Source organism: Fukomys damarensis, unplaced genomic scaffold, assembly GCF_012274545.1.
Source record: "Fukomys damarensis isolate Sample0158 unplaced genomic scaffold, DMR_v1.0_HiC HiC_scaffold_12, whole genome shotgun sequence".
NCBI classification, from domain to species: domain Eukaryota; kingdom Metazoa; phylum Chordata; class Mammalia; order Rodentia; family Bathyergidae; genus Fukomys; species Fukomys damarensis.
The window spans coordinates 5,819,577-5,832,076 of NW_022900924.1; the positions used below are offsets into that span (position 1 = coordinate 5,819,577).

General features: G+C 45.1%; 2 gene segments (V, D, J or C); both read left to right on the plus strand.

Annotated features, from left to right (window-relative positions):
• The first annotated feature begins 3,496 nt into the window (after positions 1-3,496).
• Positions 3,497-4,073, plus strand: LOC104848303. The segment is given in 2 exon segments: positions 3,497-3,574; positions 3,691-4,073. Coding segments are annotated over 2 exon segments (429 nt in total).
• Positions 4,074-9,478: 5,405 nt separating this feature from the next.
• The window catches only part of LOC104848304, a 9,348-nt gene continuing 6,326 nt past the window's right edge, over positions 9,479-12,500 (plus strand). The window contains 2 exon segments of the V gene segment in view: positions 9,479-9,531; positions 9,648-9,981. Coding sequence covers positions 9,489-9,531; positions 9,648-9,981 — 377 coding nt within the window.

Consider the following 12,500-nt stretch of genomic DNA (forward strand, 5'->3'; position numbering starts at 1 on the left):
GGTGCATGACTGAATGTAGCTGCTGGATGAGCTGTCGCGCTAATGCCCGGGGGAGGTAGATGGGACCACATGGACATTTCCACCAGATCTCTCTTTGCTTGCAGCTGGCTTGCTTCTTTATCTTTCTCTTCATTGTAGGTGTAGTTAGTCAGGAGCAAAGGGGGAGGAGGACTCATGGTAGGCAGATGACTAAGGTTTCAGCCGGCCTCAGGGCTGCCTCTCTGGCTCCGTGGTCTGAGTTGATTTCCCTTAGCCTTGGTGTAGTGTCCTTTTGGTGAATGTAGACACCTTTTTGGGAAGCCATACACCTCTAGGAGGGACAATACGTCTTTGTTTTTGACAGTCTTCCCTGCAGCCGTCAGAAGCCCTTTCTCCTTGTAGATGCCCTTGTGGACATGTAGAGTAGCAAAGGCATACCTACTGTCAGTGCATACATTTATCTCCTTTTCCTTTCCCCATCTCAAGGCCTGGGCCAAGGCCACCGGTTCCGCCTTTTGGGCCAAGGTCCTTTCTGGCAGAGGTGGGGCTCAAATAACTTGATCGACTGTAGTTGCTGCAGCTCCCGTCCTCTGTACCCCACTTACCACCGTGCCGCTTCCATCTGTGAAGAGGGTGGCATCCGCCTTGGCCAAGGGGCTGTCTGTTAAGTCCGATCGGCCCCCGTGGGTCTGCTCCAGCGCCTCCTCACAGTTGTGAATTGGGGTGTCGGGGTTGTCACCTGGCATCCGTGTAGCTGGACTGAGAACCTGTCCTGCTGAGAAGACTATGCCAGGCTGGTCGAGCAAGAGGCTTTGATACTGAGTGAGGCGGGCATTTGACATCCATTTGTTAGTAGCCCCCTGAGCAGTCTCTACTGAATGAGGGGAGTTAGGACCAGGTCCTGTCCGAGGGTCAACTTATCAGCCTCCTTGACCAATAAAGCCATCGCAGCTTCTGCCCAAAGACACAAAGGCCATCCTGAGGACACAGGAACTAATCTTTTAGGAATATAGGCCACAGGGCACTTCCAGGGTCCCAAGGACTGCATTAGGACTCCCTTAGCAAGCCCTCTTACCTCATGGATGAACAGATGAAAAGGCTTAGTAACATCGGGTAGTGCCAGAGTCAGAGGTGATACCAGTGCTCTTTTCAGATTCTGGAAGGCCTTTTCTTCATGTGTTCCCCATTTTAGGGGTTGATTTCCTCCTGTGGCAAAATGGAGGGGCTGAGCTATTTCAGCAAACCCAAGGATCCGTAGGTGACGGTATCCAGCTGCACCTAGGACTTCCTGTACCTGTTTCTTGGTAGTTGGTGTGGGCATCCGGAGGATGGACCCTTTCTGGCCTGGGACAAGGCTCTTCTTCCTTCTGTGATTTCATACCCCAGGTATGATACTTTAGGGGCACAGAGCTGTGCCTTCTTGCCTGAGATATGGTAGCCGAACTCCTAGCAGCTGAAGAAGCTCTTGCATCCCCTGCAGGCATTTTGAATAACTAGTAGCAGCTAATAACAAATCATCCACATACTGGAGCAGGGTGAGGTTAGGGTGGTGGGATAAAAAACCCACCAAGTCCTTCTGGAGGGTCTCACTGAACAGGGTGATGCATTTTTTTAATCCTTGAGGCAGCTGGGTCCAACTGAGGTGGCAGGAGGAGCTGGAAACTGGGTCACTCCCCTCTAAAGCAGAGATAGACTGGCTAGCTGGGGCAAGGGGCACACTGAAAAAAGCATCCTTCAAATCTGGCACATTATATACTTGGTGCTCAGGAGACAGCAAACTCAAGGGGGTGTATGGTTTGGGGAAAATGAGCTGCAGAGTTACCACTCCCCAGTTAACTTCTCTCAAGTCCAGAGCAGCCTGTAATCTGATGTCCCTGGTTTCTGAACTGGCAGGAACAGAGGTGTTGCATGGAGACTTGTAGGGAGTTAATATTTCAAAGTCCATCAACCTCGTAATGTGAGGGGCTATACCCTGTCTGGCCTTCTGAGTGTTGGGGGGCATTGTTGAACTTGCATAAGCTTGGTAGTTGACAAGAGCTCAACTATCACTGTTATAGCTTACAGGGCACAGAATTCACAGTTAAAACCACAATTAGATACTATCTCACCCCAGTTATGTTAGTGACAAAAAAAAAAAAAGTACAAGCTGCCGAAATGCATAGCTGGGGGATTCTCCTACCTTGTTCATCTCAATGTAAAGTAGTGTAACGACTGTGGAACACAGGATAGCAATTTCTGAAAAAAATTAAATCTAGAACTACTATGTGGTACAGAAATTTCACTGTTGGGCGTATATCTAAGTAAGGGGACATCAAGCTGTCTCACCAGTTATGTTAGGGACAAAAAAAAAAAAAGTACAAGCTGCCGAAATGCATAGCTGGGGGATTCTCCTACCTTGTTCATCTCAATGTAAAGTAGTGTAACGACTGTGGAACACAGGATAGCAATTTCTGAAAAAAATTAAATCTAGAACTACTATGTGGTACAGAAATTTCACTGTTGGGCGTATATCTAAGTAAGGGGACATCAGTGTGTGTAAGACGGATCTGCACTTGTTTGTAGGAGCAGTATTCCCTAGAGCCAAGAAGTGGAACAAACTCAGGTGTCAGTGAAGTGATGAATGAAAAACGTGGTCCATACACACAAGGCATAAAAGACCCAGAATCCTTTTATTTGCAGCTACATGGATGAGGCTGGAGGACATTATGTTAAGTAAAGGAAGCCAGGCACAGAAAGACCAAAACCACATATTCTCTCTAATACGTAAAAGCTAAATAAGTTGGTCTAATAGTAGGAGAGTGTAGGATAGTGTTTATCAGAGGCTGGGAAGTGTATAGGCATGTGGGGGACAGAGAAAAGTTGGCGAAGAGATGCAAAAATGCAGTCAGGAGGAATATGTTCTAGTGTTCTACAGCAGAGTAGGGTGAAGCTACTTAACCGTAATTTATTTTGTTTTTCGTTTTTTTGATACCAGGGATCGAACTCAGGACCTAGCACTTAAGAGGCAGGTGGCGGAACCAGTAAGCTATATCCCCGGCCCTATTTTGTATTTCAAAATAGCTAGGAGAAAGGATTTTGAATCTTTAGAACTTTTATTTGCATTTATTTTGTGCCTGATTCATTCCCATGCCATATGTTTTGGTTTCTTCCGTTTCTTCTGGGATATCTTTTTCTTCTGTGCAGCTTCCTCCTCTGGTCTGTGGACTGTGTGTGGCAGTGTAGGGTAATTTTGAGATGATTTCCCTGAGCTGGGAGAGCACTCGGCCATCACTGTGTGCAGCGGGCTGTGGTTGAGTTGTTACATTAATCTTCCAAGACCTGGAAGCTGTGATAAGCCAGGCACCCTTCACCCACTGTGTCAGCTTATCTGTCCCTTCTCTTTCTGACTTGTGAGCACCTAGGGCAGGGAACCCGGGAACAGGCAGCAAGGTCTTATTTGAATGGAGTGACTCCACCCCACCCCAAAGGTTTGGGATATATAAAGAGATTCAGCAGAGCTTAATTACTCTCTTTAAAACAGAGCTGTGGGGAACAGTCTAATTCAGCACCATGGCTTGGGCTCCTTTGCTCCTTACCTTCCTCAGTCTCTACACAGGTGAGTGTGGACCTTAACGGGACCATGGGAGATTCACACGTAGCTCTGCTCTAGGTCCGTACTCTGGCTCAGTGACAGTCTTCCTGTGCTCACAGACTTCTCTGTGCCCCTCACAGGGTCCATGGCTCAGGCAGTGCTGACCCAGCCACCCGCCTTATCCAGGGTCTCAGGAGAGACGGCTGTACTCACCTGCACTGGAAACAGTAACAATGTTGGCAATGAAGGAGCAGGATGGGTCCAGCTCCAGCAGCAGGGCCAGTCCCCCAAAACCCTGGTCAACAGGAATAACGACCGACTCTCAGGGATCCCAGAAAGATTCTCTGGCACCAGATCGGGCAACTCTGCCTCCCTGACCATCACAGGAGTCCAGCCTGAAGATGAGACTGATTACTACTGTGCAGCATGGGACAAAAGCCAGAGTGCTCTCACAGTGTGTCGGGTCAGTGGAGAAGTGAGACAAAAACACGTGAGAACACGGGGACCTCAGAGCATGTGTTGAACAGGACCCAGAAACAGACAAGGGACCATGTTTCAAGTGACCATAGTGTGCAGTATTCAGGAATATAAAAAAGTAATGTAAGTTAAAAGGATTTGACCAACATTGTGGATACACATAGGCAACATCAGTATGAGTATTTTGGGGCAGTCTGGAACCAAGAGCTCCCATCCAGAAACACTGTGTATGTGACAGTGTTCTCTTTGTGCTCTGCAGTCTGAGCAGGGGGCTGCACATTATTATAGACTCACGATAACACCCAGGGGTTGTGTCCTTGGCCCTGGGCTTAGTGATCTAACACGTCTCCAGGACAGTCACTGCTGTCACCAGTTACTTGAATACTTAAGGTCATAGCATTCACTTGGGTCTTTAATATCTACTCTTTTTCAGTCAAGGCTTTTCCTTAACCTTTGCTATTTTTAAAATATTTGCAGAGTGATGCTGCATAATATTAGAGGTAATGGAAAAGTTTTACTTTTTCCCAATCTTACTGAAAATGCTCCTTCTTAAGTCAGTCTGCCTTTAAGGCTAACTTGTGGGCTGTGTGTGTGTGTGTGTGTGTGTGTGTGTGTGTGTGTGTGAAAAATCACATCAAAGATAAGTCTGTATGTTTCTAAGTCCTGGCCTATTTTTTTTGTTGTTGTTACTAATGGTTATTAAACTTGGGCAAAGACTTTGTCAGAATTTATTGAGATAATACGATGGTAACTTCTGATCTATTAATAGGATGTATTATGTTTAAAATACTTCATAATATCAGGCACAACTTTAATAGCTCCCACACATGGGACTGCATTTGAAATCTCCTACATCTTCCATGGGAATGGAGAGGCATACATTGTTCCCCATGTTTTTTGCCAACTAAGAATAAAAGAGAAAGAAATAAGCAGAAAAGATGCAGATGTCAATTTGAAACTCAGCTGTTCTCCACTACCACATAACACCACAGATTAAAATAAATTAAGAATCAGTTGGCTAGAACTCTAGGATTTTTGTTGGGTTTTGATAAATGAGATGGATATTTTTCCTGGTGCATGTTTAGATAAAAATTTTTAATTATATTTTCAGTTTTAAACAGCCTTAACTGCAACAACTTTTGAGTTTGAATCAGATGTTTTTCTTTCAATTTCTTTTTGGAAGGGTTGATCCCAACATCTACAGCTACAGACTCATATGGGGCTAGACACTGTTTTGACACATTAATTTCTGGAGTGTTTGGACTATCATTTTACTCTAAAATAGCTTTCTGTAAATGTAATGTGGAAGGTCTCCCTACAGACATGTGCTGTGTCTAGGAGAACAGATTACTACAAGTTATGGACTGGTGAAGGTACAGGAACGACCTGTCATGGTCAAATCTGTAGAAATAGCGACAGGTCATAAAGATGTACATGTGTGACCCTTGTGAGAAGACACAGTCAGTTTATTTCCAATAATCTGACTGCTCCAAGAGACAAGAGCTCCCTTCCTACTCAGTGTCATGGGGGACCCACAGAGGAAGAGGAAGGAGAGCTCTGGGCACAAAGGAGAGATCACATCAGAGGAAACAAACAAGCTTCCTGCATAGCCGGGGACATGTCTGCGGGTCTGGTCACTGTTCTGTGTTCTAGCCTTAATCTTGATCTAAGAAGTTGTGTGGGATACAACCTCAGTGAATAGTTCCTGCCAATGAATAGTTCAGGGAGATATGGACAGATTTACCCTTGAAGTGTCCAGTACAACAACACCACCACCAAAAAGACTCCACAAAAACAAAAAAATATAAAAACCTGCCCTCAGATAGAAGTGGGTCCACGAAGCTGGAACCTGAGGCAGGGGCAGTAGACGGAGAAGTGAAGGCTCAGGGATGCCTCTGAGGAGACCCCATGCTTTGCACTGGTGTGTCTGGGCTTAGACACTGGAGGTTGCTTGGAACCTGTTCTTGAGAGACCTGGAGATGAGCCGAGTTGAGACAAATCCTCAGGCTCTGCATGGTGCCTCTGCTTATTGCTTATAGCCGTGAACTTCCCCATCACTTCGTCCTCCCAGACCTACTCTTGCCCACCTGCTGACATCCTCAAGCAGAAGAACCTAGACCAGAAACCTGGGTGGACCACCATTTCCCTGAATGGACCTTCCCCCACTAGTGTACCTAAGAAGGCACTGTAAACACCAGGAGAAAGCTCTGCTCAGCTGTGGGGCACAGAAAGAAGGCCTTTGGAATGGTCACCATGGCCTTGTCCCCCTTCCCAGGTGACTAGATAGAGGGAAGAAAAAGAGTCTCTGAAGATAATGGGTCCCGTTTTCTCTTTCAGCCTCTAGAACCAGAATTTTTCACTATGTTTCGCCTACTTCCAGGGCTCGGGTCTAGACTGTGCTGACTCAGCCACCTCAGTGTCTGGGTGTCTTGGGCTACAGGACAGAAGGTCATCATTTACTGCCCAGAAAAGCAGCACCGGTATTGGGGAGGGCTGGTACCAACAGTTCCCTGGAAAGTCTCTCCAAACCCTCATCTATGACAATCATGTTCACCCCTGGAAGTTCCTGATCCTTTTGTCAGCTCCAAGCCTGATAGCTCAGCCTCCATGACTATCCCTGGCTTCTTGTCTGAGGACAAAGGTGATGATCAGTGTTGATCCTATGATGATCTCAGTGTGCTCCAGATCCTCGGGAAGTGAGATGAGAAACCTTTCTTCATCTGCCAGGAGGTTAGATGCCCAACAGCTCCTCTTCAGGCCTAGCCTCTGGCTTCTACTGTTGCAGCCACTGTGGGCCCAACCCATGTAAGTGAGAATAGTTATTGTCCACTGTTTTAATGTGTAAGAGATTTCGAATATTAAAAATTATGTCTATATCGACCCATATGAAGAGCTATAATGTATTGGATTTGTTTTAATATTGTTTGGGAAGGAAGTTGGGTAAGGGGTAAAGAGGAATGAGTGGAAAATTAAATAATAAGAACTGCATCCCTGATGATCGAAGCTGGAAGATTGACGTAGAGCTCTTATTGGACTCTTCCCTATGGGGTTTGTAACTTAAATTCCACAATGACAAATGTATAGAAACAAAAGAAAAAAAACTATCTCTGATGAGGAGTGAATATCTTTGTGCAAACAGATGATCAAATTTCTAAAATGGTATCTGTCACCATGGCCACACATGAAGATTCTCTTCCAAAGGGAAGTTGCCTTTGAGACCACGCAGGTGACAGGAGCTCAGAGTCTCCAGGGCAGAGAAGTGAGAGAGGCTGGAACTCCCAGGCAAAGACAGGGGCTGGGAGGGGGCCAACACTCTCTTCTTCTTCTTCTTTTTGTTTTTGGTACCTGGGCTTGAACTCAGAACCTTGCCCTTGTGAAGCAGGCGGTGAAACCACTGAGCTAAATCCCCGGCCCTAATGATCTGAACAGAGACCAACCTGAAGAGTTTGAGTTTTTACGTAAAAATAATGAGGCGTCACTGAAGGATTTAATCACTGAGATTATCTACCTGACTGGAATGAGAGAAGTCTCTCCGGGTTCCTTTAGAAGAGAAACAAGGGGATCTGAGTATGTGTTATTTCTAGAAAGACCATGTGAGTTGAAGCGATTGGGGAGCATTTGCACAGTAAAAGGAGATTTGGATATAAGGACAGTAAGGAAATGGTAATCTCTGCATCTGTCTATGGGGGCACCAAATCATGCACACACACACAAAGAAAAATCAGTCACATGTCACACTAGTTTCTGACTAAAGTAGAAGTACAGATAACAAAACAGCTTTGGAAAACTCCAGTAACAATAAAAACAAAATGGGCATCATCAACTGGAGACTGATAAAAAAGATGCAGTTTTTCTATAAAATGGAGTAAAAAGAATGAGAAATTAGAGGACTTTATAACTAAATGGATGCATATTGAGGCCATACTCTTAAGTGAAATAAATAGGATACGTGTGTAAATACTGAATAGTTTCTCTGGTGTGAAAAACTGAAAATGTAAGGTTTAAATTGTATAATTGATAATGTGAAATAGGAAGAAAAGTTCTAAAGGAGTAGGGGAAGTGTGAAGGGCAGGAGAAAGGAAAGAAGGGAAAAGAAAAATATATGAGAAATGGAAACAAAGTCTTTGTAAATAGGGAAGGGTGGAGGGGGTGAAGAGAGGGCAGGGGGTGGGGAAAACATAAGAACCAAGATATATCGTGTAAAGGTACAAGATCCCAATGATGAATGTAACTGTACTGTATACCTGAAAAGTACCAATAAACTTAATGAAAAAAAAAAAAAACAGAAACAAAATGGTCAACAACTGACAAAATTCTAGGAAAAATTGTTGTATAAGTATGGGGAAGGGCTCAATGGTTCTGCCACCTGCCTCACAAGTGCAAGGACCTGAGTTCGATCCCCAGTACAAAAAAAAAAAAAAAATCAAATAAATATGGGAAGACTCCAAAGTAAGGAGCCAGATCTCACTTCATAAGAGAATTATGCCACACTATTTTGTAGACATGAAGCTTCCAATGATTTTAGTTTTATTGCTTTTTTTTTTACAAATGACTAAATTAAATTTGCACACTGCCAAAAATCTGAAATCATTAAATGACCTTTGACATATTTGTTGAATTGTTGTGTTTTCAATGTATTGCTCAGCTTATTCTTGTATAATTCCCACAATGCAGAGTTTCTCTGAACAGAACAGAAACAGCACTCTAAGCAGCCCTGTGATGGCCACATGCAGGATGCTTCATGTAATGGAAAAAAGTGTCATTTAACTTTTCCTCCCCGGATCCTCTTTATACTGGGGATAGAACCCAGGGCCTTGCCCATGCTACCCAGGGGTGCTAGACCCTTGAACTCCATTTGAAACTCCATTTAGCTTTTTATTAAATATGCTAGAAGGTATTGAGAATTTAAATGTTTGCACCTCCCCTAGAACAGGACTCCTTAGGGGAGTGAAAAACTACAGCAATCAAGTTCAACATGATGGAATAAGGGGTCAAGGAATCGGACCACGAATGTGGAAACAGATGATGACCTGGCGAGTTACAGAAACTTGATGGGCTGTCCGCTTTCTGGCTGTGAAGAGGTGTGCGTCCGTCAACCAGCAGGGGGTGCTGTGGGATCGCCTTGTGGTCCCTTCCAGCAGCTCAGTAACATTGACTCAGGGACCTGAACCTGGGGCCCAGCTAGGTTCTCATTGATGGCACGGAAGAGTCCTAGAACAGAGACCTTTCCCTTGTCTCCCAGGTGTTCCCGCCCCCCTGGCCCACAGAGAGGGGGAGCAAACCTTCGTCCTCTTCAATCTGCAGAGTGAGCTGAACTCCAGAAAAAGGCTCAGGAAAGGGCTTGGGGCAGTCATGATAGAAGCACATTTGCATGCAGAGCTCCTCCTCTGCAGAGGGTGGGAAGAAAACCAGTCCTGTATCAGCTCAGCGCCACCGAGGGGGTAAGGGGGCTGTGTCTACCATGGCCTGGATTCCATTTCTCCTGCTCTTCTCTTACGGCACAAGTAGGTACAAGCCTGGGGTCCCAGGCATCCACCAGTCCTCTTGGTTCTGTCTGTTCTGATTGAAGCCCTGCGAAGTTGCTGGCTGCTCTGTCACTCACCAGTGTGTCTGTTTTCAGGTTCCCTCTCACATCCTGTGCTGACTCAACCACCCTTCCTTTCCACGTTCCTGCAAGAAACAGCCAGATTCACCTGCACTATGAGAAGTGACGTCAATGTTGCCGAAAAAAACATAAACTGGTACCACAAGAGGCCTGGGTCTCCTCCTCAGTATCTGCTCTATTACTACTCAGACTCAGAAAAGCACCAAGGCTCCTGGGTCCCCAGCCACTACTCTGGATCTAAAGATGCCTCCACCAACTCAGGGATTTTGATCATTTCTGGGGTCCGGCCTGAGGACGAGGGTGACTTTTACTGTATGGTTGGACACGATGGTTCTCACACTGATGCAGGGTAAGGGGAAGCGGGACGTAAACCTCAGCCTGGCCAGGATCCTGAACTATGCCTCTTCCAAATTTAAATTAATTCTAACATGCACTGACTAAAACTGATTAACTGTAGCTACAGCGTTTGCGTCCTCACTTTTCCATTTATTAAGAAAATGAGATAAGGGTTTGTTCTTTTTTCCTCCATCTGATCTACCGAAACTAGGATGTCTGAAGATCTTAACTGTTTCTATGCCACCAGCACTACTCAGCCCTCAGGAATCCCTCTGTGTATCAACCGGTCCTTTGACCTCTGCCAAACCTTCATCTGCCAAAGCAAATACAACATTTGTCTGCAGAAGGTTTTTGGTTTCCCGCATGTGTAGTCCAAGCATATATGTGGTAGCAGAAGCCTAGCATGTGTGAACGTGGGATCCAGGCCCCCTCTTACTGGCTTTGTGGATATATCCTTTTTGTTGTTGTTGATGATGATGATATATCCTTAACCTGAGGATATATCTGAGGGTCTATAGTATGATTCGGGAGTGCAAAGAGTCTCTTCTTCAGGATATGCCCTAGAGTAGCCCCTGAACTCCCAGGTGCGTAGTGTTCCCTCTTATTAATAAAGGAGCTGTCTCTTGGATGCACTGCTTTCTCCCTTTCTACAACTGAATACTCTAAGTCATGCTCTCTTTGCTTATTTGGTTGGAATTATGTTAAAATGCATCAAGATTTTCTGGGAGATCAAGGAATGAAAAAATACACCCAAAAGGAAGGTCTCATTCAGTGAAGCCACATTCCAAATGTTATCAGGGGAGACACAATTGTTTCCTGCATAGTCATGAGCTTCTGGAGCCCTGGGCATTTCAGCTATATTGTTTACTGACCTGACTTATTATCCACTGTAAATTATCGAAGCACTTGGGGAGGAAAGAGCTAGAATAATCAATTACGAGGTATAGTTTATTTGGGGGATTATAAAAGAGTCACAATAAGATTTATGAACAATATGTCAGTATCTACATTATGAAAGTGATTGCTCTGGGCTGGTCTAGGGGAAGTATAGAAAAGAAGGAAGAAAGAAGCTCAGCCTTGGGCAGCTTAGGTAGAAGTGTTCTGTCCAAGGACTTGCTTGTCTACAATGTGGGCTCCTTGCAAAGACATCTCTGGGAAAGTTGTGCCGGCAGAATATTGCAAAAAAAATACAAATTGAATTGCACAGTGCATGGCCTAGGGAGGAGGTCAGAGTATAGTCCCAAAGTCAGCGGTTCTTGTTTCCATCCTTATCTACAGCTTCTGAAAGGAAGAAGACAGACTTGAGGATGCTAACTCCAGATGAAAGTCTTCAAGATACAGAACGATGGGGTCTCTAGCATGGTTTGGGATCCTGTAGTTCTCACCCTTATTTACTGCAGAGGTGGCTAGAGGTTGGGTCCAGTGTCTGGGGAAGAAAAGACAGGGACCTCATATGTCCCTGTACACTGACCTGCCACTTTCATTCCTTTTCGGAACTGATGTTCAGGGTCCTGAGCGCAATCCGTGCTGACTCAGCCATCTACAGCGTCCAAGTCTGTGAGACAGACAGTCATCACCTTCTTTGCTGGAAGTGGCAGTAGTATTAGATATGGGTGGTTCCTGATGTCAGCAGCCCCCTGGTAGCACCTCCACCTTTCTCAGGTATGGCAGTAATACTCAGCCCTCAGGAATCCCACTGTGTATCCCTCAGTCCTTTGACCTGCCAGTTGATTAACCATATTTATTTGGCCCAAATTACAATTTCAGAATCACTTTAGAGAACATGGCCTAAAGAATGTGTTCCTGCCTGCTAAAACTTTTCCCTGAAATTCAATCCTTGGTAGAAACACCTCATGTTGTTTCGCAGTGATCACAAATAGCTTGATGAGTCCAGTTTTTCTTAGAACCAAGACTATGACGGCTTTGGAAATAACTAAAGACACAGGGTCCACTGTTTCCAAATCAGAGTACTCAAATGTCCACTGATCTGCCATTTACACCATTTACCGATAACTTACTAAGTGCTAGGCCCCTGTGTAGGTGATCAGGGTATAGAGTGAACAAGACTAATCCTGTCCTGGTGGAGCTGAGCACTGCCTGGTAGTAGGGAAAAGATGATCGAGTGAAAACAGCAACACAGATCTGATAGGGTGGGGAGAGAAGGAAGGGGTGGTGTGGTGGTGTGGGATACTTCAGAGGATTGACAAGGAAGATAGAAGATCTGATTTAAATGTATGAGGAGAAATTGAAGTGCTACAGAAAAGATAAAGAAGGAGCAAGGAAGAGTAGAGGAGGTGGCATCAGCTGGATTATCGGAAGAGGTCAGATTCCACACATTCTTGTGATAATGAGGCCCTGAAATATGAGCCTCGCAAAGTGGGTTCAAAAATAGTCTTAGGAGGGGGACTGCATGGGATTCAGTGGCACTGTTGGGGGAAGAGTTCATGGGCAAATGTGGGGTTACGTCCCTGCCCACAAGGAGCTCATTACCACTACAGAAATGTTGAAAGTAGTTTCAAGTTTGTTCAGGGG